The following is a 27,782-nucleotide window of genomic DNA, read 5'->3' as shown; positions in this document are numbered from 1 at the left end:
ATTGCAAAATTAGGTATTAGCATTTACCAAAAATGTCTTTTTGTATGTGTGTATACTTCTTAGTGACATCATTTACCTTGGTCAGACTCTGTGGACTTCACTCACAATTCAGTGTTACCTTTCCCATCACCATAGATAACAATGTCTGCCATCTACGATCCTCCTCTCCCCGCTACCCATCCGTGGTAAAAAAAAAAAAAAAACCACCAATAAATGCTGGTTTCTGTATGTCTACCTGTTATGGGTTGAATTGTGTCCCCTCAAAATGTGTGTCAACTTGGCTAGGCCATGATTTCCAGTATTATGTGGTTGTCCTCCATTTTGTAATCTGATGTAATTATCCTATGTGTTATAAATTCTAACCTCTATGATGTTAATGAGGCAGGATTAGAGGTGGTTATGCTAACGAGGTGGCACACGATCTACAGGATTAGATTGTGTCTTGAGTCCATCTATTTTGAGATATAAAAGAGTATTGAGCAGAGAGGAGAGGGGACCTCATGCCACCAAGAAAGAAGAGCTGGGAGCAGAGCATGTCCTTTGCACCTGGGGTCCCTGTGCTGAGAAGGTCCTAGAGCAGGGGAAGATTGATGACAAGGACCTTGCCCCAGAGCTGACAGAAAGAAAAAGCCTTCCTCTAGAGCTTGTGCCCTGAACTTGGACTCTAGCCTCCTAAGCTGTGAGAGAATAAATTTCTCTATGTTAAAGCCATCCATTTGTAGTATTTCTGTTAGAGCAACACTAGATAAATAATACCTATTTTTTTCTTTTTATAAAAGTGAGATAATATATTCATCCTTCTGTGATTGACTTATTTCACTCAGTATAATGTCCTCCAGATTCACTCATGTTGTTTGGTGGACTCACCATTGTTCTTCATGGCTGCGTAGTATTCCACTGTATATACCACATCTTGTTTACCCATTCATCTGTTGATGGGCACTTGTTTCTATCTTTTTGCTATTGTGATGAACATAGGTGTACATATGTTTGTGTCATTTCCATTGGGTCTCTAAGATATATACCTAAGAGTGGGACTGCTGGATCATGAGGTATTTCTATTTCTAGTTTTTTAACGAAGCGCCATACCGTTTTCCAAAGAGATTGTATTATTTTACAGTTCCGCCAGCAGTCGATAAGGGTTTCACTCTCCCTACATCCTCAGCAGTACTTTTTTTTTTTCCATCAGTGCCATTTTGGCATGGATGAGCTATCTCATTGTGGTTTTTATCTGCATTTTCCTAACGGCTAATGGCGGTGGCTAATGGGAATCCCTGGATGGTGCAAAGTTAAGTGAGAATTGTTAACAAAAAGGATGGCAGTTCAAACCCACCCTGAGGCTCCTCAGAAGTAAGGCCTGGCAATCAGCTCCCAAAACGTCGTAGCCTTGAAAACCATATGGAGCGCAGTTTTACTCTGTACACATAGGGTTGCCGTGAGTTGGAATTGGCTTGACTGCAACTAACAACAATGGCTAACAACTGAGCATCTTTTCATGTACTTGTTGGCCATTTGAATATCTTCTTTGGTGAAAACGTCCTCTGCCTACTTTTTGACTGGGTTGTCATTTTGTTGTTAAGTTGTAGAAGTTTTATATATATTTTGGATATTAGACCCTTATCAGATATCATTGATTTCCTTTATTTTTATTTTACAATTTTTTTTTTTTCTGGCTCCCCTTGCATGGTCATTTTTTTTTCCCCATATGAACTTTAGAATCAGCCCCATTAATTTAAATAAAATCTCTTTGGTATAGTTTTATATAGGAAGCACTGACATAATTATGATACTGAATCTTCTCGTATAAGCACATCGTTATCTTCCCATAATCACTGTCTTCATTTATATTCCTCAGTAACCCCGTAAAGCTTTGTGTAGGTTGTAATCATTTTTCGTTTATTTGTAAATTTTTTTCTGTTAAGTTATGCTATTATAAGTAAGACATTTTCCTCTATTATATTTTATAGCTGGTTGTTGTTTATATAGGAAGCCTGGTGGTACAGTGGGTTAAGCACTCGGCTGCTGACAGGTTGGTGGTTCAAACCCACCAGCTGCTCCATGGGAGAAAGCTGTGGCAGTCTGCTTCTGGAAAGATTACCACCTTGGAAACCCTATGTTGTTGTTGTTAGGTGCCGTTGAGTTGGTTCCGGCTCATAGCAACCCTGTGTACAACAGAACAAAACACTGCCTGGTCCTGTGCCATCCTCATGATCGTTGTTACGCCTGAGCCCATTTTTGCAGCCACTGTGTCAATCCATCTAATTGAGGGTCTTCCTCTTTTTCACTGACCCTCTACTTTCCCAAGCATGATGTCCTTCTCCAGGGACTGGTCCCTCCAGATAACATGTCCAAAGTATGTGAGTCGAAGTCTTGTCATCCTTGTTTCTAACAGGCATTCTGGCTGTACTTCTTCCAGGACAGACCCCATGGGACAGCTCTACTCTGTCCTACACGATTGCTACGAGTCAGAATCAACTCGACGGCACACAACAACATGATATGACGGGGACAATGTAGGGAACTGAAGCTAGAAAGATGTACAATGATGCCCTCCCTCAAGGAGGTCATGGTCTAATGGGGAGTGCAGCTGTAAATAGCTAACTAAAGACATAATGAAGTGCCAGGACGGAGAACAGTACAGACAGCTCTAGGTATACAGGCAGGGCCGGAACTTGTCTAAAACAAGGGGCTGTGAGAGGTTAGGTTGCACAAGTTCAAACGACGTGTTAACTGGCAGGGGAAGTACTTTAGCTTGGCCTGATTTCAAAGCCACTGACTCATGAGCATGTTACCTTTGCTTGCTCCAGATGGAGCAGTGCTACAGAAAAGGGCAGATGGTGCTGCTGGACAGTTCTCAAGATAATTTGTCCAAAAAGCACATTCAAATCTAGCCCAACCCTGACTTCGTCCCCCATCTGCTTTCCTTGAGTGTCAGGGTCAAGTGCGATGACTGCCGCAGTGAGGACAGTAGTGTTTCCTGCATGCCGGCTGCTCCATGACTACAGTAGACTGACTTACAGAGGCCGGCTCCCTCCTCTGATGATTGCTGTCCTTAACCTGCAGCAAGCTGAGGCTGGCCTTTATTAAGGTTAAGGCCCAAATGAAGTAAATGCTTGTGAGTGGCTTGGAAATAGTGGTGAACTGGCTGGAGATCTCCACTCTGCCCCCACCTCCTTGCCATGCTTTCACTGATTAAGGGGTCACTTTTTTGTTTGAGGTCACCTATAAATGAATACAAAAAATGGCAAGGATAACCTCAGATTCTATGAAAGTAATTTATGAGGTCCAGAGGGTAGCCACTTCCAAACCATCGTCTACTTCAGAGATTTTGCATCACCAATCCTGGCATTATCTATAAGGCAGGGAGGAGGGAAAGTGCAGAGAGGTAAAAAAAAATCTGGGGAGGCTCTGACTCCCCTAACCCTCCCTGAATGCATATGCGTAAACGTTTTAAAGTTGTTAGTAAGTGGGTGCTTGCATCATTTGAAAAATGAAAGTTTTAAATTATGAGTAACGATACTTAAAACCCTCTGTTACTTCTTTGCTTATGGGCAAGGACCGCTTCTTCCCGAGGAGGAGTGAGTAAAAGGATAGATGGAGGCCAGGACTTCGATAAAAGCCTCTCATCTTGAAATTCCATTATTCACTGAAATACAGTGGGAGCTAATGGGGTTTAGGTCTCTGGGTGGTGCAAATAGTTTGTGCTTGACTATTAACCGAAAGGTTGGTGGTTTGAACCCTTCCAGTGGCACTGTGGATGAAATGCCTGGCAACCTGCTTCTGTAAAGATTAAACAAACCCAGTATAGCCAAGAAAAACCCTATGGAGCAGTTCTACTCTGTAACACCTGAGGTCACTGTGAGTCGGAACTGACTCGATGGCAACGGGTTTGGTTTTGGCTTAATAGAGTTTAAAACAATTCAGAGTTCAGGCATCAGAGAGTATTGAGATTTGGAGAAGTCACCACACGATATTTTAAGTAGCGCTAAGTCTGGAAACAGCAGCCAACGTTTACTGAATAACTCCTGTGCTAAGGGTTTTACATGTGTCACTCCTCACAATATCTTGATTGATAAGTACTCATTGTAAAAAAGGGAAGCTGAGGCTTACAGGTCAGACAACTGGAACATGGAGGAGCGCCTCTGGAGCCCACGCTCTCAGCCCCTATGCTCTACTGCATTTCAGTCCTGACATTTCTTACGCTCAGTCTTGGCATGATTTGCATCAACTGGGGTCCAATGACATCTTCTGAAGAGTGCCGACGGCTGCCCAGTGGGCTACAGAGATCTGCTTAGCTCCTTTTAGGGGCGTTTTTAAGTTAGAAGCATGACTAAGGAAGGTCCTCAAAGGGAGTGAAATTGCCCAGCCTTGTCTCAGCCTCGTCTCAGCCTCTGAAATGTGGCTGTTACTGAATCACAGAAACCAAATCCACAAGATGAGAGTGTGTAGAATACCAACTTACTCATTTGCAATGGTAAGATACACTCTTCTAGTGAGTGACCAGAATAGTCACTGCTCACAGAATGCTACGAATCAAAGTTCACTGGAACCACCTTTGTCATCACGACTGCGTTAGGTGAACTCAAAACAAGAATAAAGGCATGGGAGGCACTGCTGTCTGGAAAACTAGGAAGGCAGCTAGGACTAGAAAAGCACAAGGACACTCTGGGACCAGGAGTTTGGAAACGAGCACTGTGACTGAAGATGACAAGGCACGACAGCATAGCACAGCAAAGAGTGGTTGTATCAAAGCAACCGCCAGTGCACTGTGAAAAGGCAGGAAGGCATCTGAAGCATGAAAGATGTCCAACAAAAACGGCTTAAGTTTCATGAAGTGCTTTCCCTTAAAATGTACTGTGAGTGAGAGTCTTGGATTAAGAAACATACTACTGACTGTAAACTATTGGCATTACAATGGACCAGTCTCAGGGCCATTACTGCTAAAACGAAATGAAGATTCGGAGAGAATATCATAGGAAGACTGAGGGACGTTGGCTAAGAGCTCCTTGAAAACCTAGAACGTAAAAAGACAGGTTATCTATAGAAAATATTTCTTTTCTCTAGATACCGGGACATATATACTTGTTAAATATCAAAGCTAAGGCCTGTGTTTATATGTAAGGCACATTTAAAAAAAAATTGTTCAAAATTTTATGCTTCAACAGTGTTTGTACACATTCCAAAATACTGTACTGTGGTATAGCCTGCCTGGAACTTGGAACACAAATGAAGGATGTCTTGAAAAACCAAATATCTTCCTATTTGGAATGCTCAGTGAGGTAATTTACTATGTTGGCTCTATTTCGTCAACAAGCAGGGAGTGTGCTGTATTCTTCAAAGAGATAATCACAGAGCATGAGAACTGAGCAAGCTGAGTGTTCCTCGAGAGGACACTGCTGCCCCTTCACTGTACCCGAGCGAAACCAGTGATGAATCACATCAGAGTTCCTGGGAACCGGAGTAAATGACTAGGAAACCAGACTCATAAAATCAATGCCGTCAACGCAATGAGATCACACACCATTAATCAGTGCGAGAGTTTGATTTAAAGTCTTTAAAATTTCAAAACATTCCTTTTCGTTTTTTTCGGACACAAAATAATTTACTCATAAAAGTAACTTCTATTTACAGAACTCTAACAATACTTTCAAGACTTAAAAATAAATACCGCTTACGCTGCAATTCTGGATTTTCCAGAGAAAATAAACCTTATTCGCATATAATATTTGATCAAAATGGAAAGTTAAGTCAGTTTACTTTGATTTTTATAACAAAAATAAGCATTCATGCTATCAGCCTTCAGAAATCACCTCACTGACAGGAAAAATCTGCTGGAAAATAGAATCCCTGGAAAAAAGGGGTCTGCTGCCACCTAGTGAATGACAATAGTAATGTGTCCTTGGGTATTAGCCACAAATTTAGGGAACATGCTATAATTTTAGCTTTACATGCAACTGTACATATACATGTATACGTGTGGACAAGGCCTGAAAATAACATGCAGAAACGAAAACAACTGCTGTGTATAAAGGCTGAGGGAATGATGGGTAGTTTTTGTTTTTTTCTCTTAAATGCTATCCCACCTCTAAAGGAGAAGAAATATGGGAAGACTTTGGCAAACTGAGAAAATAAAAAGTTCCATGATTAAGAGTGAATCAGTTAGGATCTCTTACTTATGGAGAGGCCAGTAAAAGACAGTTATGTCCTTGGGTATTTATAGTAAGTCATAATTTCAGATTTAACCTTTTCTCTTACTACTTACACAAAAGGCTGGTTTATCTGGAGAAAAGAAAACACCAAAAAACAAACCATCAACGCAGACTGCCAATAACACGGCACTTAGGGACTACAGCGATAATCGATGCCCACTGTGACCACCTGGAGGCGCAAAAAACCATGAAGGGCTTTTTGATCAGCAAAGAGTAAATGGATGTCTGTTTGGTCAAGTTTACGCACCAGATCTCCTTAATCCCAACGATGCTGGAGATCATTCCGCGAGAGCCAAGCCATGATCCCAACAGCCTCAGAAGGTAGACTTCCTGCAGCATTTTCATGGGATGGCAAATTTTTTTTTTAGCTTTTGAAAATGTTACTTTTCTATAAGGCCAAGGTGCCCTGAGTACTAAGAGTACGCCTAAGACATGCTTGTGGTTGTCCTTTCCTTCCTGACACTTCCCACAACGCATAATTTGTTTCTCATTTGTCTCCCCTCAGAGGGCAGGTGCCTCATCTATTCTGTTCATTGGCATATACCCAGCACTAATAAAGTCTGGCACATGGCAAGTGCTCAATAAACATCAGTTGAATGAATGAGTGAATCGCATACATTCCAACCAAACTAGGGGAAAAAAGGAAAAACCTCTCACAGAAATGAAGAAGACAATGATGGAAAGGAAGAAAGAGAAGCAATAATTCCATTAGTTGGGGGCAGACTTGATGCCAAAAAAATTGCCATTTTTCAACAATGGATGACATTTGTCTGGAGATTGAAAATACCTTCCAGAAAATACACTGTATTCTCTGGAAGACTCATTTACAATTAAGTTAATGAAAGCCCTATTATTACACCAGGCTGTAGGAGAGGCTCAGCGTTCTGTTTTGTTTCAAGATGGAGAGGCGTCTGCTGAGTATGCCAGGTGAATGTCCAGAGTCCCATAGAGGGAGCGGAGCACAGCGAGGACCTTTTCTTGGATGGTGTCAACTTGCTCAGAAGGACAGTAATCATCTAGACTTGATCTGGAACCAAGAAGAGAAAGTGAAAGAAGAGAAATACATATAAATAGCATAAAATCATATACTGCAGTGAGGAAAAGTAGGAATGAAGGTGTGCTGAATTTTGCAACAGTGACAGTTGAAAAGTTACCCAGATCTTTACCCTGTGTCAAGTGCTTTACATGAATTATGCTTTTTAACATAATTCAACTTTGTAGGTACAATCACCATCCCTTTAAAGGAATAAGAAACAAAGAAAGGTTAAGTAACTTATACAGGGTCCCATCGCTAATAAGTGCTGGTGACAGGATTTGAACCTAGACAGTGTGCCTTCAAAACCTAAGCACTTTATCACGAGACCGCTGTTTCCCTGAAAAGGAGATGCGACTTGGGAATACAGGAGCTTATTATTTTAGTGACTGGACATCTTTCTTAATCTTTTATTTTGTGTACATTAGGGCTAGGAGCTAGTCCAAAAAAACCAGTAACCATGGAATCGATTCCGACTCATAGTGACCCAATAGGACAGAGCAGAACTGACCCATAGGGTTTCCAAGGAGTGGCTGGTGGATTGGAACTGCTGACCTTTTTGTTAGCAGCCAAGCTCTTAACCAATGTGCCACCAGGGCTCCTAGAAACTATTAGGGTGGTGGTTTTCCAATTTATAAAAGGGTTCTACTTCTAAAAAAAAATTGTTAAAGAATCCAGGGGTTGGTCCAAAAAAAAATGTGGGAATGTGCTGGTGTTGAGGATAGTTTTCTAGGCGGAAGGAGGAAAGAGCAAAGTAGGGTGGGCAAGAACCTGTATTTCGGGAGTATTTCTAGAAAACAGCAACTATAACTTGAGTTGCACTGGGCAGTTACGGTGTTGCTGCCAATTCTAGCTGGATTAAGATGTGAACATATTTGATCGGTGTCTCCCGGCTCTGGACTGGGATGAGGAAAGCCACTGAGAGGATAGATTGGGGAGAGGGGCATAGAGATCTTTATAGAGAGAAACGGAATTACACAGTTATCTATCCTACTACTATTACTAGTATTTCAGACCTAAAGAAATAAACTGTAAGACCTATGATAAACTCACCCCATTCCTGGTGATGAGGTTATTTTTGAGGCTTAACGTAAATGCTTGATACACAGTAAATGATACAGGGCAACTTTAGGTTACTAAATACTGTCTAACATACACATATAAAGATTTAGTTTCAGACAGTGTCATACGTAAAAATTTAATTTACAAGCCTTAACAATTAAGGGGTATGTAAATTCTTTCCAGGAGATTTCTGGCTTCTTTAAAACACTATCAGTGTAGTTCATGATGGGCGCTACCTCCAAGAGGGTATTTTAAAATCTGTTGGTATATTTTTGACTGTCACAATGACCAGGGGAATGCTATTGGCATTTAGGCGGCCAAAACAGGAGGGCAGGGCTGTAGAAAGCTTGCAACATGCAGGACAGTCCTGCAAAATGAGTAACTGTCCTGCATCATTCCAAAGCCCACTGAGAATTCACTTAAGTGAAAGACCTGTTTATAATTTTTTGAGCTAAAATGCCAACACTTTTATATATAAATGAAGTGCTTTAAAAGTTGTTTTAACATGAGCTTAATTTTCCAGAAACACAACTACTCTTTGAATTGAGGGAATATTGGACTTTAAGTTCAGAACTTTACTAAGAGATTGTTCAATAACTGGAAAAACTATGCCACTATGCAGCGTTGCTCATGGTATTTGAATACAATACACTGCTACTCTGTACTTGCACTGGTTACATTCAGTGATTCCTTGTAAAGATGAAAGTCCGGAGGGGCATTTTAATTAATACATATTATTTTATTATCAACTACTTTGTTTCTCTTTCATGTTACAGTGATATTTTGTGTGCGTATGTATATATATTTAAATTATGTGTATAAACCTGTTGTCTTAGAGGTGATTCCAACTCATGGTGACCCTGTGTGTTACAGCGTGGAACTGCTCCCCAGGGCCTTCTTGGCTGTCATTTTTTTATGAAGCAGAACACCTGGCCTTCCTTCTGTAGCACTGCTGGGTGGGTTCAAACCACCAGCCTTTAGGTTAGTGGTCGAGCACAAACTGTTTGCAGCACTCAAGAACCTTAAATTAATTGTATAAAGCCCAAACCCATTGCTGTTGAGTCGATTCCGAGTCATAGCAACCCTATAGGACAGAGTAGAACTGCCTGATAGTTTCCAAGGAGGAGCTGGTGGATTTGAATTGCCGATCTTTTGGTTAGCAGCTGTAGCTCTTAACCACTGTGCCACTAGGGTTCCTAATATAATTATAAAAAATCATATATAATGATTTAAAGAATTTAACGTGTTTGTGTTGTAAAGAAATGGTTCTTAAATTCAATGTACTGCATTACATAAATATTCCTATTATTGGGCTAAGTATTTAAAGTACTTGTTTTTGAACCTCACAGTTCAACATAAAACTAAAGATTAACATAGGACAGAAAGTTAGCTTTATTAAATTGTTGCAGCTATTCAGCACAATAGTATGTTCAAATATAAAAATGGTAGCAGCTAAGTATTCATTTATAGGACATGGAAATGTGAATTTTTGGGTTCATCTGAATAATATCGCCAACATCAAAGATAAAATAGTAACTACACTGTTTGCCTACCATCACTAATTAAAAAAAAACCTAGGGAAGAGAAAATACAACACCTAAATTCCAACCTGAGTGGTTAAAAATTAGTATTACTGTAGAGTTTCCTATTTTTGCTATAAAAAATTACCACCAATTTAGTGGCTTAACAACCAAAATTTATTCTCTTATAGTTCTGGAGGTCACAAGTCCTAAATCAGGGTAGTGTTGTTCCTTTTGTAGGCTCTAGGGGAGAATCTGTTTCCTTATGTCTTCTGGCTTCTAGAGGCTGCCTGCTTCTGGGCTCATGGCCTCATCCTCCATCTTCAAAGCAAGCAGCAGAGAACCTTCCAATCTCTCTGGCTCTGATCCTCCTGCCTCCCTCTTCTAAGAACCTTTGTGATTCCACTGGGGCCACCTAGATAATAAAGGATAACCTCCCCATCTTGAGGTCCTCAAATTGATTGCATCTGCAAAGATCCTTTCGTCATATAAGGTAATACATTTACAGGTTCTGGGGGCTAGGATGTAGACTCTATGGGCGGTGGTGGTGGGGGGTGGGGGGCACCATTCAGCCTACTAAACTTACCTTGCAATTGTCACAAGTGTAGGTTTTGGTAAGTTTTTCAGTAAACAATACACAGACTGAATAAGAGACTCAATTTCTTGTTCTGTGCTGACATGGTGAGGAAGTTCTGAATAGTCACAGGTTAGGCCAGCCTGGTGAACCTGAAAACAAAACAGCTAAAATTTATACTGTAAGACTGCTGTCTTTAAAAGATCCTTCAATCATTAATGGCCTTGTTGGCAAATCTTTTTATTTTTTAATATTTTTGTGGATTGGGACTTTTTTGTTCCTTAATAGCTTCTGTGTTAATAAAATTTATCTGTTCTCTCAAGTTTTGGTAGAATTGGCTTGTACACTGGTTTTGGCCTGATACTAAAATTCTTTAATTTATTTTATGATTACTGCTTCATCCCGTTTATCTTTCTGTGAGTCAATTTTCATAATTCACATTTTTTAGTGAATTATGTACTTCGCCTAGATTTTAGAAGTTATTGATATGAAAGTGTACATAATAGTCTCATCCCGCCTTTTCCTTTAACAAATTATTTTATCTACTTTTTAAAATCATGCACATAATGCCACATTTGAAGCTTCAAGAGGGTACTAGAAGGGGAAATCTTCCTCCTGCCTTATTTACACTACTGTTACAAGTTTTACATTTAACCAAGATCTACGTATGTATTTTAAATTTAATGAATGGCATTTCATTCTTAGCACTAAACTAAATATGCCTACAAGCTAGAATTGGCTAATGGGTTGCCACTTTGTAATCTCTGTTTTAAAGTTTTGAAAACTAGAAACTCAAATATGTCATAGTTCTGCCTAGAGTACTTAAGTACAAAGCATGGAAAGAAAACCTAGTAATTTACTATTTAATTAGAGGCTTTGGATACACATCAAAGATTTAACTGGCAAGGACCAGTCAATGGAGTAAAATGACAGATTCTGCATGTTCTTTTGCACTAAAATGATCAAACCACATAGAGTTCTAACAGTGCAGCTGTAGACACATATATGATTACATAATTTGTGACTAAGCCCATGCCGGAGCCCTGGTGATGCAGTGGGTAAGAGCTCGGCTGCTAACCAAAAGGCCGGCAGTTTAAATCCACCACCCGCTCCTTGGAAACCCTATGGGGCAGTTCTACTCTGTCCTATAAAGTCGCAATTGACTCAACGGCAACAGGTTTGGTTTTTTGGTGTTAAGACCATGCCATTCATCTTCCCATAAACCAAGGCTTCAAACTGGTTCATTCTGGTTTGACCCCCTGCTGAAATTTGCATCTCTACCCCAGATATGCTGAATCAGAATCTACAGCTTAACGAGATCCCCATGGTGATTCTTGTGTATAACAACAAGACCCCCAGGTAATTCTTACGTATAATTTATTATCACTTGGGGATCTTGTTAAAAGTGTAGATTCTGATGCAGTATATCTTTTTTTTTTTTAAAGCAAATTCTCAGCAAGGGGTCAAATGGAACAAACCAGTTCAAAGCCCTGCCAAAAACACCGTATAAAACGCTCCCAATAACCAACAAATCCAGATGTGATGCAGTGATTAAAGCAGATCTGCCTGAAGACACGTCCAGTATCATACGCCTGGCAGGGATCTCCAAGTCTGGAGTCTCTTCCGACTCTCATTCTTCATCGTTACCATTTCAGAAAAGGGTGCGTTGTGGATTAGCTCAGGTTTAATCTCAATATTCTTTTGCTGGTATCTCTCATCCTTAAAAATCTGGTATTAAATCAAATACTTAGACCTCAGTTCAAATTAGGTGGCTTGACTGTATTCCCAAACTACATAAACAAAACAAACACAACTTATCGAAGTCAGAGAAGAACCTGATGGAGAGAAGACTTAGGGGTCGCAGCCCTGTCACTAAACCTGGGGAAAGTTACTTGGACCCTTCAAACCTCAGTTTGCTCATCTCAAGTACTGGGTCAAATGTGAAAATGGAAGAAATGATGATTAAAAGTATCATCTTTTGCCACAGCACTCAGCTCACTGTTGACAGACAAAGCAGTTACACAGCCAGAGCAGCTCCGTCTGCTTGCTTCCTTTTCTGGTTTTCCAGCCAAAACAATTTTCAGAGAGGGGGAAAGGAAGGCCGAGGAAGGGAGTATAAACATGAATGAAGGCTGGACAACTTCAGAAATAGTACACTTTCTATTCTGTGGTGAGAGATCTGACCACAGACCCCTGCTCACCCCTTCCGCCCCCAACATGCGGCACTTTTGCCTCGCACATAAAACTGGGAAAAGGATGTTTTGTAAGGAAAACTTTCCCAGTGTCTGTCTTCTAAAAAGTGTGTATTTTTTACTTATTTCTTCTCTCAATAATTCATTCAGACTTCCCAGGAATACAAATAAATCATTCTAACAAAGGGCAAACTTTCCTACTCAGAAAATTTCCTTTATAAAGGGTCAGTTTTATACTTCAATATAAAATATTTACCATTTCATAGTCCGGCACTTGCATCCGTTTTTTCAAACTCTGTACAAGGGGAACTAGTGATTCCATTCTGGAAAAAAGGGCAGAGCTGTGCAGTTAAACACCCTAACCATCTCAACGAAAGTTACAGTAGCAAGTGATATATCATACTTAAAATTTACCATTAACATGCTTCATAGGATGCTTAGGCAATAAAAGACAAAGCTGTTCAAATGTTATCTTCAAATATTAACTAATGAATGTTCATGACTGTTTTCTCACTTAAAAGATTACACTGTGTTAAAGGCTGAAAAACAGCACTCAAGAAAATGAGATTTTCTTCCTCTTTGACAGATGGAAGTTCTACTGTGACTAAAAAATATTCTGAACACCAGGAAAACTAAGTGCTTTTAGTACACTGATAAAAAAAGATACAGTTTCGAAAAGTAAAAGAAAAAAATTAAGGACACATTTATTGACACATACAATTATAAGCAGAAATGTGCTAAATTATTTTACACATTAACAATGGTGCTTTTAACTCTTAAGTTATTTAATTAGCTAGAGCTCTTTGGAAGCTCTGATTGATTAATGTTTCTAGTATCTTAATGCCTCCTCTACCTCCCTCCCTGCAATATCATTAAGTGGTAGGGACAGAAAATTGAAAGAAAAAAAGAGGCACAGAGGCCTGCCTTGCCACTCCTCCCGTTACTTTTTCATTTATATTAATGATACTTTCTGGACTTCTTCTGGGCCCAAAGCACTTCCTTAAAAGCAAAGACCTTTCCACGCCAAGGGACTGGCCCTTTAGGGCTGTGGTTAGTTTGAGAACACTTTTGGTGGCACTGCACCCACTTCTCCTTTGTACTATTCTGCCCCCCACCTCCAATTCCAACCATAGTCTAAGCTCACTGCTGTAGCAGTCTCAGTTCCTTCAAGCCGGAGACATTTTAGCACACTGACTTTTTCATCAGTGTACTAAAACTCCCTGCAGCGATTAACAGCTAACGAGGCTTGCCAGCAGCCAAGGTGGTTCCACAGAAGATGATCCCATCCATGGGCTACAGAATTCGGCACACTAAGGTTTTCAGGCATGCTTGTTTACTGTTTAAAGTTTTCAACTTGGCTTGAGACTTCACGACATTACAAAATAGTAGGTACTTTTCAGTATCTCTAGGGAGACTCACGTCGGGTGACTTATTTCTAATCCCAATTTCATCAAGGACGGCATCATTTTTAGGACTAGCTCCCTACACGGGAGAGAAAAAGCATTAACTGATGTTAGAGTGCTTGATCAATATTTACTGATGTGGCCATTACTGTTATGGATTATTCTTCTACACTGCTGCTTTCCTTAGTGACAATAATTTAAAGCTTTATGATACATTAGAAGGATGGCCCTGAATTTTTTATTTATTTTTCTGAATAATTTATTTTGAAGTAAAAACTAAAATCAATACTTTGAATAACTAATATATGCACATGCACAAAGTATAAATCAAGGAAAATTGGAAGTCGTCAAAAATGAAATGGTACAACTGAAAATCTATATTCTAGGCATTAGTGAGTTGAAATGGGCTGGTATTGGCCATTTTGAATCAGATAATCATATGGTCTACTATGCTGGGAATGACAAATTGAAGAGGAAGGGTGTCACATCATTGTCAAAAGAACATTTCACGATCTATCCTGAAGTACAACGCTGTCAGTGATAGGATAATATCCATACTCCTACAAGGAAGACTAGCTAATATGATATTATTCATATTTACACACCAACCACCAATACCAAAGAGGAAGAAATTGAAGATTTTTGCCCATTTTTGCAGTCTGAAATTATCAAACATGCAATCAAGATGCATTGATAATTACTGACGATTGGAATGCAAAAGCTGGAAACAGAAGGATCAGTAAGTGGTGAAAGACATAACACTGGGGATCACACGATAGATCTTTGCAAGACCAACAACTTATTCAGTGCAAATAATTTTTTCAACAACATAAATGGCGACTATACACGTGGACCTCGCTGGATGGGATACACAGGAATCAAATTGACTACTTCTGTGGAAAGAGAGGATGAAAAGGCTCAATATCACCAGTCAGAACAAGGCCAGGGCCAACTGTGAACAGACCATCAATTGCTCATATGCAAGTTCAAGATGAAGCTGAAAAAAATTAAAACAAATCCATGAGAGCCAAAGTACAAACTTGATTATATCCCACCTGAATTTAGAGACCACCTCAAGAACAGATCTGACGCATGAACACCAATAACCCAAGACCAGATGAGTTGTGGGATGACATCGGGACATCATACATGAAGAAAGCAAAAGGTCATTAAAAAGATAGGAGAGAAAGAAAAGACCAAAATGGATATCAGAAGAGACTAAACGTAGAGTAGCTAAAGCAAATGGAAGAAATGATGAAGTAAGAGAGCTGAGCAGAAGACTTCAGAGGACAGCTTGAGAAGATAAAGTATTATAATGAAATGTACGAAAACCTGGAGACAGAATACCAAAAGGGAAGAACACGTTAGCAGTACGTACACAGGGAACTGCTGGAAATTCAAAATGGATTCAAAGGAGGATGTGGAATGAGGGATATCATTGGTGACATCAGATGGCTCTTGGCTGAAACACAGAATACCATAGTCATAGTCAATGTTTTATTGACTATGGAAAGGCATTCAACTGTGTGGATCATAACAAATTATGGGCAGCAGTGGAAAGTATGGGAATTCCAGAACACTTAATTGTGCTCATGCAGAACCTGTACACAGAGCAAGAGGCAGTCCTTCAAACAGAACAAGGGGATCCATCAGTAAAGTTGTGTGTCAGGGTTGTATCCTTTCACCATACCTATTCAATCTATTTGCTAAGCAAATAATCCAAAAGCCAGACTGTATGAAGAACAGGGCATCAGAAGTGGGGAAAGATTCATTAACAACATGTATTATGTAGGTGACACAACCTTGCTTGCTAAAAGGGAAGAGGATTTGAAGCACTTACTGAATAAAATCAAAGACTACAGCCTTCAGTATGCATTATACCTCAACACAAAGAAAACAAAAATTCTCACAACTGAACCATAAGCAACATCTTGATAACGGAGAAAAGATTGAAGTTGTTAAGCATTTCATTTTATTTGGATCCACAATCAATGCCCACGGAAGCAAACAACGTATTACATTGGGTGAATCTGCTGCAAATGACCTCTTTAAAGTGTTCAAAAGTAAAGATGTCACTTTGAGGACTAAGGTGTGCCTGACCACGGTATTTTCAATTGCCTCATATGAATGTGAAAGCTGGACAATGAAAAAGCAAGATAAAAGAAGAATTGATGCCTTTGAATTATGGTGTTGGTGAAGAACACTGAATACACCATTGACTGCCAGAAGAATGAACAAATCTGTCCTGGAAGAAGTACAGCCAGAATACTCCTTGGAAGCAAGGATTCCAAGACTTTATCTCATGACATACTTTGGACATGTTATCAGGAGGGATCAGTTCCCGGAGAAGGACATCATGATTGGTAAAGTAGAGGGTCATGAAAAAGAGGAAGACCCTCAACAAAATGGACAGACATAGTGCCTACAACAATGGGCTCAAACACAGCAATGATGTGAGGATGGCACAGGACTGGGCAATGTTTTGTTCTGTTGTGCATAGGGTTGTTGAGTTCCAACTGACTTGAGGGCACCTAACAAAGCAAAACACAAAACAATATATGCACATAGTAGAACAGAAGGTATTTTTCCCTTATATACTTAGTCTTTCAGTAATACAATTCCTCTCCTCAGAGGTAACCACTGTTCAACTTTATTCTGTATTCCTCTAGACAGCTGATGAATTATTTTCAATAACCACAACATGACAAACTGTAGTAACTGTTCGTGTCCTGGCTCCAAAGTACAATGATTCTAACTCCCCATTTTGATGTTCCTGTCTTATGACTGACCTCTTATATTTACTATCCTAGAGAATAATCTCACAGTTTGTAGAAGATCACTTTTTAAAGAAGCTAGTTCTCATCTTCCTATGCTCATGGGAACCTAAAGTTTTTACATAAACTTACATATATTATTAGTTTTCCAGCCTTTTGAATTTACATGATTTAAAGTAACTACAATATTTACGTCAATATTCTTTCAAGTCAGCTTCAACGCCAAATGCGTTCTTAACCCAGGGCCTCACACTGAACATTGTCACTCTAAAAGGACTTCTGGCGCCAAACTTTCAAGGAAATATTAACAGAGAATTGGTCAAATGAATGACCTACAGAATCCAGCTTTCAAATTCTGCTCTCTCATGCCATGAGCGGGTTGAAAATAAACTCTCCTACTTGTAGCTGGGCTATTCTGAAAAAAGAGGCCAGTTTTCACATTGTAATTCACTTGTTACATAACTTACTTTTCAACTGATAAGTTAATATTTGTTTCTTACACATTTAGAGCGTCTCTTTATCTCATTCCTTTTTGATCTCTATAACACCTACCACAATATCTCATACAAGGAAACCTTTGAGAGCAGGTTTTATTGTATATTGTGAAGCTAAAGCACAATGGTTAAAACCCTGCCCACTTACTACATGATTTTGGGCAACTTATCAAACCTATGTGCCTTGGTTTTCTCATTTATAAAATGGGTATAATAATACTGGAACCATAATACTGTTAGAAGGAATGAATGAGTCAGTGCAAGCAAAAATCTCAGAATTATAATATGCAGATAGTAAACTCTCAATAATTGCTAGCTATTGTTCAGAAATATATGTCAAATGTAATACTAATTTATTTTATTTTAGCAATTTATCCAGCAGGCTTAGCAACCTAGAACTGCAGACTAGTAAAGAGGAAAAATATTTGGGTTCTTACCCAGGGTTTGAAGCCCATCGCTGTATAGTGTCTTCATCATCACCATCACACAAATCAGCAAAGGTAGCTTCTAGGTCTTCTAACTGGTGAATTCGAGTATCAACACAGTCTACCAGATCTTCCTTTGAAAACACATTTAAAAGCTGAGGTTATACAGTTAATACTTTCAAAAGAAAAGTGAAATCCCACTACAATGAAAATCTTGGTTCAGTTTGTTAAAACACGATTTAAGTATTTACCATGGGCTTCATCAATAAACACACATACACACACACACAAACACAAAGAATTTCAACTGTCCTGTGAGATCACTCCGATAAGCTAAAGATATAATAATATAAAGGACAAATAGATAAGATTCCAAAGAAACAAATGGAGGATACCTCTGTTAGGCTGGCGTCAGGCTTTTTAAACTGATACAGCTCCTGTAGGATTTTGTACTCTTCCTGGAAAACAGAACAATCCATGTGCCAAAAAAGAAGCGAATTTTTTACAATGATATGCTTTTTTTTTTTTTTTATGCTTTAGGTGAAACACAGCTTAGCCTTGGCTCTGATACCAGGAGAACATCTTAAATAATTATTTAAAAGTTATTCTGGGAGAACCAGGCTAAATGTATTATTTTAGTTTCTATTGTAAATATTGGAGCCCTGGTGGCGCAGTGGTTAGGAGCTATGGTTGCTAACCAAAAGGTTGGCAGTTTGAATCCACCAGCCGCTCCTCGGAAACTCTACGGGGCAGTTCTACTCTGTCCTATGAGGTTGCTATGAGTCGGAATTGGCTTGATGGCAATGGTTTTTTTTTTTTTTTTTAATTGTAAATATTAAGGAGACCTGGTAGCCAAATGGTTAAGCTCTTGAGTGCTAACTAAAGGGTCATGGTTTGAACCCACCAGAAGCTCTGTGAGAGATAAGATTCGGCAACCTGCTCCCGTAATGATTACAGCCCATGGGGAGGTTCTGCTTCGTCATATAGGGTCGCTATGAGTCAGATTCCACTCGACAGCACACAACAACAACGTTATTGTAAATATTATCACCTCTTCAGGGCAACTCTATCCAGCTGGGTATGATGACAATAATAAGCAAAAATTAGCTAAGGAAGACTTGGTGGCCTACGGGTTATGAGATGAATTATTTCTAATAATATTCCACTATATAAAGGGACACATTCTAGGATCTAAATGGATTTTAGCTATATACAGAAAATATGTTGCTGTTGTTGTCGGGTGGTTATAGGGGTCACTGGCTCCACATGCAACGGCAAGAGTAACGGAGAAAGTTTCCTTCTTGATTTGCACTCTAGGTCCCCCATTCTTGCTCCGGATTACACTTCACCCCCAAATCTTAACTATTTTTAATCAGTTTACCAGAGGTCTTCCATAGATAACTCACAGTGGTTTCTGACATATATATATATATAAAAACCATAAAGTGCAATATCATTACCATCACCAGCACCAGCAATCAAACACTGAACACAGGCAGACCTGCATCTAAGACCTGCTGAGGTACCCTAATGATCACAGACCTGATTCATTAGGTAAAAGCAGTGACATGTGTAATGCAACACCTCCTTGTTAAATGAAAATTCTGCCACAGAGGGTTTTATACGAATAGAATAGCTCGGGCCATGGTATTTATTTCTGAGGTGAGGAACTGAAGGAATGGGTATAGGAGTAAAATAAGTTATTTTTCAATGTTTACACATTTGTATGATTTTATTTTTTTCAACCACCCATGTACATATTTCCCTAATTAACAGATGCAAAACAACGAACTGTACCCTGAGCAGGGATTGACAAATGACATCTTAGTGTTTCTGGGCAGTCCTTGGGTTAAGAATGGTATTTACGGTTTTAAAAGGTTTAAAAACAAAGAATATGTGAAAGAGGCTGTATGTGGCCCCACAAACATAAATTAAGTACTATTTAGCTGTTTGTAGAAAGTTTGCCAATCTCTGATCTAGAAAAATGTACTATAATTTTCAAGATCTACATTTTAAAAACACCATATTTACCTGAGTGAACATTTCTTTGAAAGGATTCTTGACTGAAAAAAAATCTAAGTCAATATCTAAAACAAATGCATCCCCTTTCTTCAAAATTTCCAGAACTTGCCCAGTGTTGACTGCAGTCTGGCATTCCTGACTCTCAGGAGAACGTGAACATGATGGTTCCGGGGAAGCCTGGCCACTTGTCTGTGTCACTGCGTCCTTTTCCAGTCCTTCTGAATAAGAGTCACAGTTAGGAGAGGCAGTGCTTTCTGCATCTTCCAGTGTTCGCTTTGGCTTCTTAGCAGAAGACACCGCATCATTTCCTTCTTGGCTGTTACAGAGTTTACAAGGTTTTACCATAATTACATCCAAATGTAAAGGTTTTTGGTTCTCTAGCTGGTCTTCAAGTACATAAAGACCATCGCTCAGGAAGTAATAATCTGTACTTGTAACCCTGGATCAGAGGAAAAAACAATTTTTAAAGAAAAATGAACCAATGAGCTGATACTTCGCTATGGCATTGCAGAAATACAAGAAAGGACACATTTGACAAAACTTGAGAGTCATCTCTAATATTTGTGCCTCCTGTGTTTCCACAGAAATAGTATTCCCTAAATGATAAGCAGGGCACACAACTGCCTAAAGTAAAGATGACATCTGATAGTCTACCTTGCTGCTAGGTGTGGCCATCTGAGAACAGAAGTGCGCAGAGCTTTGCTCTTCTTCCCTTCTCTGCCACCTAGGACGAGAACATGATAGTGGCCAGCCACCTTGGACTATGAGGACAAGGGCAGTATTCTAGAGATGATGGAGCAAAAATATAGAAGGAAGCAGGGACCCTCAAATTGTAGAGCTGTGATGTAAGCCCTCGACTGTGTGTGTGAGCTCTAATAAGAGGAAGAAATAAGCTACCCTGTTTAACCCAGTGCTACTATGGAGCTCTCTCATAGCAACTGAGTCTTTATCCAAAACAACACTTAGAGAAAAATTGCAGTGGAAATAACTTCTTTTAACAGAAGTACCCTGTTATTTATTGACTTGTGTCCCCTGCCCCACCCTGCCAAGTATGTATTGTAAACCCTAATCCCTCTATCTGTGGTTATAATCCCATTTGGGAATGGGCTTTCTTTGTTATAAGAGGCCACATCAGTCTAGGGTATGTTTTAAGCCAATCATCACTGAGATATAAAAAGAGCAGATTAGGACAGAGAAGCTAGCAGTGATGTGGAAGATAGATGCCATGCCACATGAAGGTCACCAAGAAGCCAAGGAATAGAAGGTGAGAAGAGACAAGGACCTTCCCCGAGAGCTGACAGAGAGACAAAGCCTTCTTTCCCTAGAGCTGGCACCCTGAATTTAGTCTTCTATCCTCCTAAACTGAGAGGAAATAAATTATGTTTGTTAAAGCCACCCACTTGTGGTATTTCTCTTACAGTAGCACTAGAAAACTAAGACATGCCCTCTGCTGTATTTCGAAACTTCATTAAACTCTATATAACTATAACATTTTTAATATGAATAAAACCAAAACCAAACCCTTTGCTGTCGAGTCGATTCCAACTCATGGCGACTTCAAAAAAAAAAAAAGCACGCTTGTAGAATGCATTTCACAAGATGTAGTTTTTTTGACTTTAGACACACCAGCATGGTCTTAGCTTTTCTACTGTATTACGCCTTGGTAAGTACTTTGAATAGTGAAGCCAAGTGTTTCTTCCAGAGGCAGGCCCTACAGAACTAAAATAATGGTTAATATTTATGTCCCTCCCCCAGCATATATAGCTGTAAATGTAAAAAGATGTAATTTTCCAAAAAGAGTAATCATATAATAAAACTCAATCATATAATAACACCCAAGTTGTTAAAAAGTGTACCCTCCTAAGAAAAACAAAGGCTGTATCCCCCAATCTAAATCTGTATTCTAAATAGTAGTTTACTTGGTTCAAACCTATACAGGCAGAGCAATGGTTAAGTGCTTGGCTGCTAGCCAAAAGGTTGGCAGTTCGAATCCACTCAGCGGCTCTGCAGGAGAAAGACCTGGTAATCTGCTTCTGTAAAGATTATAGCCAAGCAAACCCTACGGAGCAGTTCTATCCTGTAACATGGGGTCGCTGTGAGTCTGACTGACTCCATGGCATTCAATAACAACAACACACATACACACAAACACACTTGGATATCTCAGATTGCATGTATATATTATGTGTGTCTCTTCCATACATTTTCACTTGCAGGACTAACTGAAACTATGAGGTGATCAAAACCTTCCTAATATTGCTAGCACACACTGAGTTTCAAGCGTCTATTTAAGATTGCTCAAAATTATTTGATTTTTCAGAAACCTGCTACAGGTATGAGTTGGAATCAACATGACAGCAACAGGTTTTGTTTTTACCCACTGAAGTACCCAATAAATAATCCTACCACTCTTTCACAAATACCAATATAAAAGTATTTTACTATATGTTGAATCTTAATTCTTTAATCTTTTTATTATAGCCTACGTAAATGCCATTTTCATATATATACAATAAAGTTATTTGTGCAAGTGCTATAAACACACACAACAAAAGTTAACTGTATCGTTAAGGATGGGTCAGAAATAAAAACAATCATTTTCAGTGAGAAAGACTACATTTCATTTTCAATGTATTACCATTTCATCCCACTATCTTTCAGGTTCTAGAAAGTTATGGTTACACTGCTTAAAATATTCATCCCATCATAACAGAATTTAGAAAGTCAAAAATATTCTGGTATTTCTAAAGGTATTACTGTTATCACAAGATACACATAACATTGGTTAAATACATGACAAAAATAGGTATAACACTAGTGGAGGATGCTGTAATTTAGACTAAGTGATTATCTAAAGCTAATCATGTTAATTATAATTTGTAATTACATTAATTTCATTTTACTAGGACCCACAATCAACACCCATGGAAGCAGCAGTCAAGAAATCAAAGGACCCATCGCACTGGGCAAATCTGCTGCAAAAGACCTCCTTAAAGTGCTGAAAAGCAAAGCTGTCACCTTGAAGAGTAAGGTGTGCCTGACCCAAGCCTCAGTGTTTTCAATCACTTCATATGCATGTGAAAGCTGGACAATGAATAAGGAAAATGGAAGAAGAATTTGATGCTTTTCAATTATAGTGTTGGTGAAGAATACCGAATATACCATGGACTACCAGAAGAATGAACAAATCTGTCTTAGGAAAATTACTGCCAAAATGCTCCTTAGAAGCAAAGATGGTGAGACTTCGTCTCATGTATTTTGGATATGTTATCAGAAGAGACCAGTCCCTGGAGAAGGACATCACGCTTGGTAAAGTAGAGGCTCAGCGACAAAGAAGAAAATCCTCAACAAGATGGACTGACACAGTGGCTGATACAATGGGCTCAAGTCTAACATTGATCGTGAGGATGGCACAGGATCATAGGATTGCTATGAGTGGAACGGACTCGACAGCACCTAACAACAATCATATTAATAAAATTAAAATGCCAAATCTATTTATTCAGCTACTGGATAAAAAAAAAATCAAAGTGAGATAATTTTGTTCTTTCACTGCTAATTGTTAAACTTAGCAAATAGCGGTGACATCAGGAGGAAAAAGCAAAATATATCACTGAATATATAACATCAATGATCTAATGGAGTTAGTCATCAATGGAATCAGAATTCCAGAAAATGAAGATCATGTTATTAAAAAACTAACTTGACCAGCAACAAAATACAAGCGGTGTACGAAGGTGCTCCAGGGACTGTTTCTGGTGTTTCGAGAACTTTTTGGAGGAGTTGAGGCTTATTCTGATCCCAATTGCATGGAGAGACACTTTGGAGGTAACTGTAGGGATCCAAAATAAAAGCATTCAACCAATCTAATACTCATAAAAATGAGAAAATTACCTGATTGTTGTGGTGGACGTGTCTTTGCCTACTAAAAAGTGATGTTTGCCCTCTTTAATTTGCTGAGCCCATGTGGGGTGAAGCCATATTACATGAGAAAAATGGCCGGCATAAACTGCAGGCATGATCCAATTCTCAATACTTAATTCTCTGAAAATGAAATAGAAAGAAACATTAAAACTAATAATGTGTACTTTAAAAAAAAAAAATTTTTCTCTATGAAAATATTTTAAGGTAACAGGTATTAAAGTATGTCTGAGAATGCTTGGGGGTTGGGGAGAGAGGTCCCCTGAGACCTTTTCAGAGCGTCCACTAGGTCAAAACTACTTTCATGATACTATCATTTGCCCTTTGCACTGTATTGATATTTACACTGATGGTGCAAAAGCAATGGTGGGTTACTATCTTAAGATTAACCAAGGCGGTGGCACCAAAGTCTACCAGCAGCCATCATATTCTTCCCTACTAAACACTTACAACAACAAAACAGCCAGTTTTGCTTAAGAGTGTTCTTGATGATTTTATGAAATCTTGATCCTTGAAGTATAAACTTTTAAGTATTCTGTGTGGCAAAACTGGAAGGGCACATAAAGCACTTCTGCTACATACCTTGAAGTACAATGGCTGCCTCAAGGAAAAGCACTTGTGTGATTGACTTGTGAGCTAAACATCATTTTTTCTTGAAAGAACTGACTGACAATTATGGTTATTTAGACTCGAGTCTCGGTTGTTGGAGTCTACATTCCAAGTAACCTTTAAGAAACTACTGCTTGTTAGGTTTGGTGTAGCGCCGAAGAATATTCACAATTACCAAAAAGGGTATGAAAATACTCTTTCTAGTCACACCATCTGTGAGAGTCTAAATTTTCCTCATATACTTGTACCATAACAACTTAGGCAACAGATTTAATGTGGAAGTCCATGAAAATCCAGCTGTCTTCTATAAAGGCAGACATTAAAGAGATCTTCAAAAATGTAAACAATGTTAGTCTTCTCATTAAATTTTTTGGTTCTAGAAAATATCTTTATTTTTCATGAAAATATATATGTGTTAACATGCAGTGGGTTTATTATTGTTATTTTGATATGAATTAATGCTTTAACATTTTCTAAGTTTTAATCTGAAAAATGGTAAATACTGATAAAACCTCTATTTAAAGAGCTCAATAATTTTTAAGGGTGTAAAAGGGTCCTAAGGCCCAAAAGTTTAAGAACCATTATTCTAAGACTAAGCATACAGTTCTGCGTACCTGCCTCAGAATTCTTCCTTGAATTTCTAAAATGTAAAATCTCCAAACATATAAGAAAGCAATGACAATGGGTATAGCTAAATTTCTTTAGGAATTACACTCCAATTTGGAGTTTTGGGAAGTCAACTAAAAGAAATATAGCAGTAGCAAAATTAACTCACACAAGCATTTATCTTCTAATTTTATAACACTGCAACATTACTGCTACTTTTTATATTATATAAGCAGATTACTTTCTATAATTATATACATGAAAGATGCTGACAGAATCTCAGGGACCTTTATTTACAGAAGCGAGGCTAGTAAGTAGTTTTTAGGTGTGATCCTTCCTGAAGAATGGAGTGCAAACTACCAAGTTTACGTCCATCTCTATGGTTCTATATAACTGAATGTCAAAAGGATCTGTAACCTGAAAAACAAACTGAGAAGTAGAAAGGGCTCAATCCTGGGAGGAAGAGTATAAAAAATTAAAAAATGTGTTGCTTATACAATTATTGAACTATGTATTTAGATAAGATATGCTTTCTTGTACCTTGGTATCCTGACTTTTAAAAGGGAGGGAGAACTGGCTCAGATAATTTCTACTTCTAAAATTATATATTCTAAATCAAGGGTCGGCAAACTTTGGCTGGGCTACCTGTTTTTGTTAATAAAGTTGTACTGAATTACAGCCACAGTCATTTGTTTAAAGTGTCTTTGGCGGCTTTTGCATTACGAGGGCAGAGATAAACAGCTGCAACAGAGACTACATGGCTAGCAAGCCTAAAATATTTACTATCTGCCTCTTTAAGAAAAGTCTGCTCACACTGTTCTAAATAAAACCAAAAAGGCAAGTACAACAAAAACAAAATCCAGGAGCTCAGCAAAGTCTATTTTCCTTAATTCTTGCCTTATGTGCGGGAAACCTAGGTTCGATTCCCAGCCAATGCGCCTCGTGCACAGTCATCATCCATCTATCCATGGTGGAAGCTTATGTGTTGCTACGATGCTGAACAGGTTTCAGTGGAGCTTTCAGGCTGAGACACACTAGGAAGAAAGGCCTGGTGATCTACTTCTGAAAATCAGCCAATGAAAACCCTACAGATCACAATGGTTTGATTCTGGGGATGGCAGAAGATCAGGCAGCATTTTGTTCTGTTGTGCATAGGGTCATCATGAGTCGGAGGCCACCTCGATGGCAGCTAAAATCACCACTTATCAGGTCAGTTATATTTCAAGTGCATAAAAGGTCATTAACAAACATCACATATTACCCAAAGAGTGTTTCCTTGTCAAACACAGTGTCTGCAGGCATATTCACAGGAATAAGGAGGTCTGGATGGGAGTCAAAATGTACAAAACTTATATTACTGGCAGGAAGATGCTTTGAACCAATGGCACGGTATATAAAAGGCAGAACCTGTAAAGACACACACGCATATATTCAGAATTGGCACTGAAATCATGAGCACATATTCAACTGCAAATTGAAAATAATGCTAAACATAACTGCATAGTTTGCTAACAGCAAACGAGCTGTTAATAAATGGGGAAATACAAAATTAGTTTACTATAGATGATTGGGGAAACTATCTCAAGGCTTATTTTTTCCTGAGAACTTTCAGCTTATGCCTCCAAAGGCTTGACGAACAGCTCTAGCTGCCGTCTAGCCACCACCTCAAGTTCAACAGGTAATGTGGGGAGACAGACCAGGACTGGGGCTCAGGAACAAACTGCTAGTTAATTCTGAGTTCTGACATTAACTGTGTTCAAGCTACCCTGTTTTTTCCGTTCCTTTAGGATGGTGAGGAGGGGCTAGGTGGTCTGTCAGGTTCTTTCTCCTTTTACATTCTCTGTAGTTCTAGGTTGAAAACAGAAGTTGAAAGTACAGCCTAACCCAGTTTCTCTCTTAGGCTCCTAGACACTATGTCTTGGTCCTGAGAAATCCAAATTCCTTCCTCGTCTCTAACTCCTCCATCCACAAATCCAGATAACCTTTCATATCCAGAGAACCACCAAAGCCTATTAATGCTGACCTTGGAAACATATCTTAGATGCATCACCACTTTATTAGGCTTCCAGGAATCCAGATTAAGGCACTATTTTAGCTAAAGTAGCAAAGCCATAAAAGTTACCATTTTTTGTGTTTATATACGCCAGGCACCGTATCAAGAGATGTATGTACACAATATGCATACGATAATACTCCTAATAGCCCCAGGAATGGTACGATTATCGTCCCTGTTTCACAGATGATGAATGTATGCACAGGGTTTGGACCATCGCATTGATTCAACACGTCCGAGACCCACGTCCTTGGCATAGCGCCTCCCCTAAACAGCAGGACCGGGATGGAGAAGCCGGAGGGAGTTCCCCAGAAGCCAGCGTTAATGTGCAAGATGAGAACACCAGGCTCTGCAATCAGGCTGTCAGGGTTCGAATCCCGGGGACACCAGTGTTTGGCTGTGGGAGCCCATGATAAACGCCAACTCCTATTCTTTCAAGTCAGCTGCTTTAGTGTCTTTCCCCACAGCCACAGAACCCGCAGGTCATCTCTCCACCTTCAGTGCTAAGGCTCTGCCTTGCACTTGTCCCCAGAGCTCCAGTGCACGGGCGGTCCTGTCCCCAAGCGCGCGGCGGCCGCCCGCTCACCTCCTGATGATCCTCCACCACCCACACCGGGAGCTCGGAGTAGCGCCGGAGGCGAACGCATTCTCCCGCGGAGTCACTCATGTTCTCGCGGCGTCAGGGTTCCCGGGGGCCAGTGCCGCTGGGCGAGGACCTGGGAAAGCCCGAGCCGCGACCGCCGCCGCCGTCTCCGGCGGAAACGCGCGCTCACCCGGTTGCGGTTCCGGATTGGAGGACAGAGAGGAGGGAGGGCGGGCGCCGGAGGGACGGACTTGGGCGATTGGCTGAAATGGCGATTGCTCTTGCTGACGCACCAATCACCG

At 39.5% G+C, this 27,782-nt stretch overlaps 1 protein-coding gene across 2 annotated transcripts; it reads right to left on the bottom strand.

The window, feature by feature from the left end:
* Positions 1 to 5,927: 5,927 nt before the first annotated feature.
* On the bottom strand, positions 5,928 to 27,666 carry C2H5orf22 (chromosome 2 C5orf22 homolog). 2 transcript variants are annotated; one of them, XM_064270971.1, is made up of 10 exons: positions 27,484 to 27,666; positions 26,106 to 26,251; positions 23,603 to 23,752; positions 19,718 to 20,147; positions 18,082 to 18,144; positions 17,699 to 17,820; positions 12,847 to 12,913; positions 11,989 to 12,126; positions 10,411 to 10,550; positions 5,928 to 7,236 (listed from the first exon to the last, which is right to left on the bottom strand). In XM_064270971.1, the coding sequence occupies exons 1-10, from the start codon at positions 27,562 to 27,564 to the stop codon at positions 7,104 to 7,106; spliced, it is 1,470 nt and encodes a 489-aa protein (XP_064127041.1). In that variant the 5' UTR covers positions 27,565 to 27,666; the 3' UTR covers positions 5,928 to 7,103. The 2 variants fall into 2 exon arrangements, with proteins under 2 accessions (XP_064127041.1, XP_064127050.1); XM_064270980.1 differs by lacking the exon at positions 11,989 to 12,126 and having other exon boundaries at positions 27,484 to 27,664.
* Between the last annotated feature and the right edge of the window lie 116 nt (positions 27,667 to 27,782).

Source organism: Loxodonta africana, chromosome 2 (genome assembly GCF_030014295.1).
Source record: "Loxodonta africana isolate mLoxAfr1 chromosome 2, mLoxAfr1.hap2, whole genome shotgun sequence".
NCBI classification, from domain to species: domain Eukaryota; kingdom Metazoa; phylum Chordata; class Mammalia; order Proboscidea; family Elephantidae; genus Loxodonta; species Loxodonta africana.
Note: the sequence above shows the minus strand (reverse complement) of the source record. Positions and strands in the feature narration are given on the sequence as shown.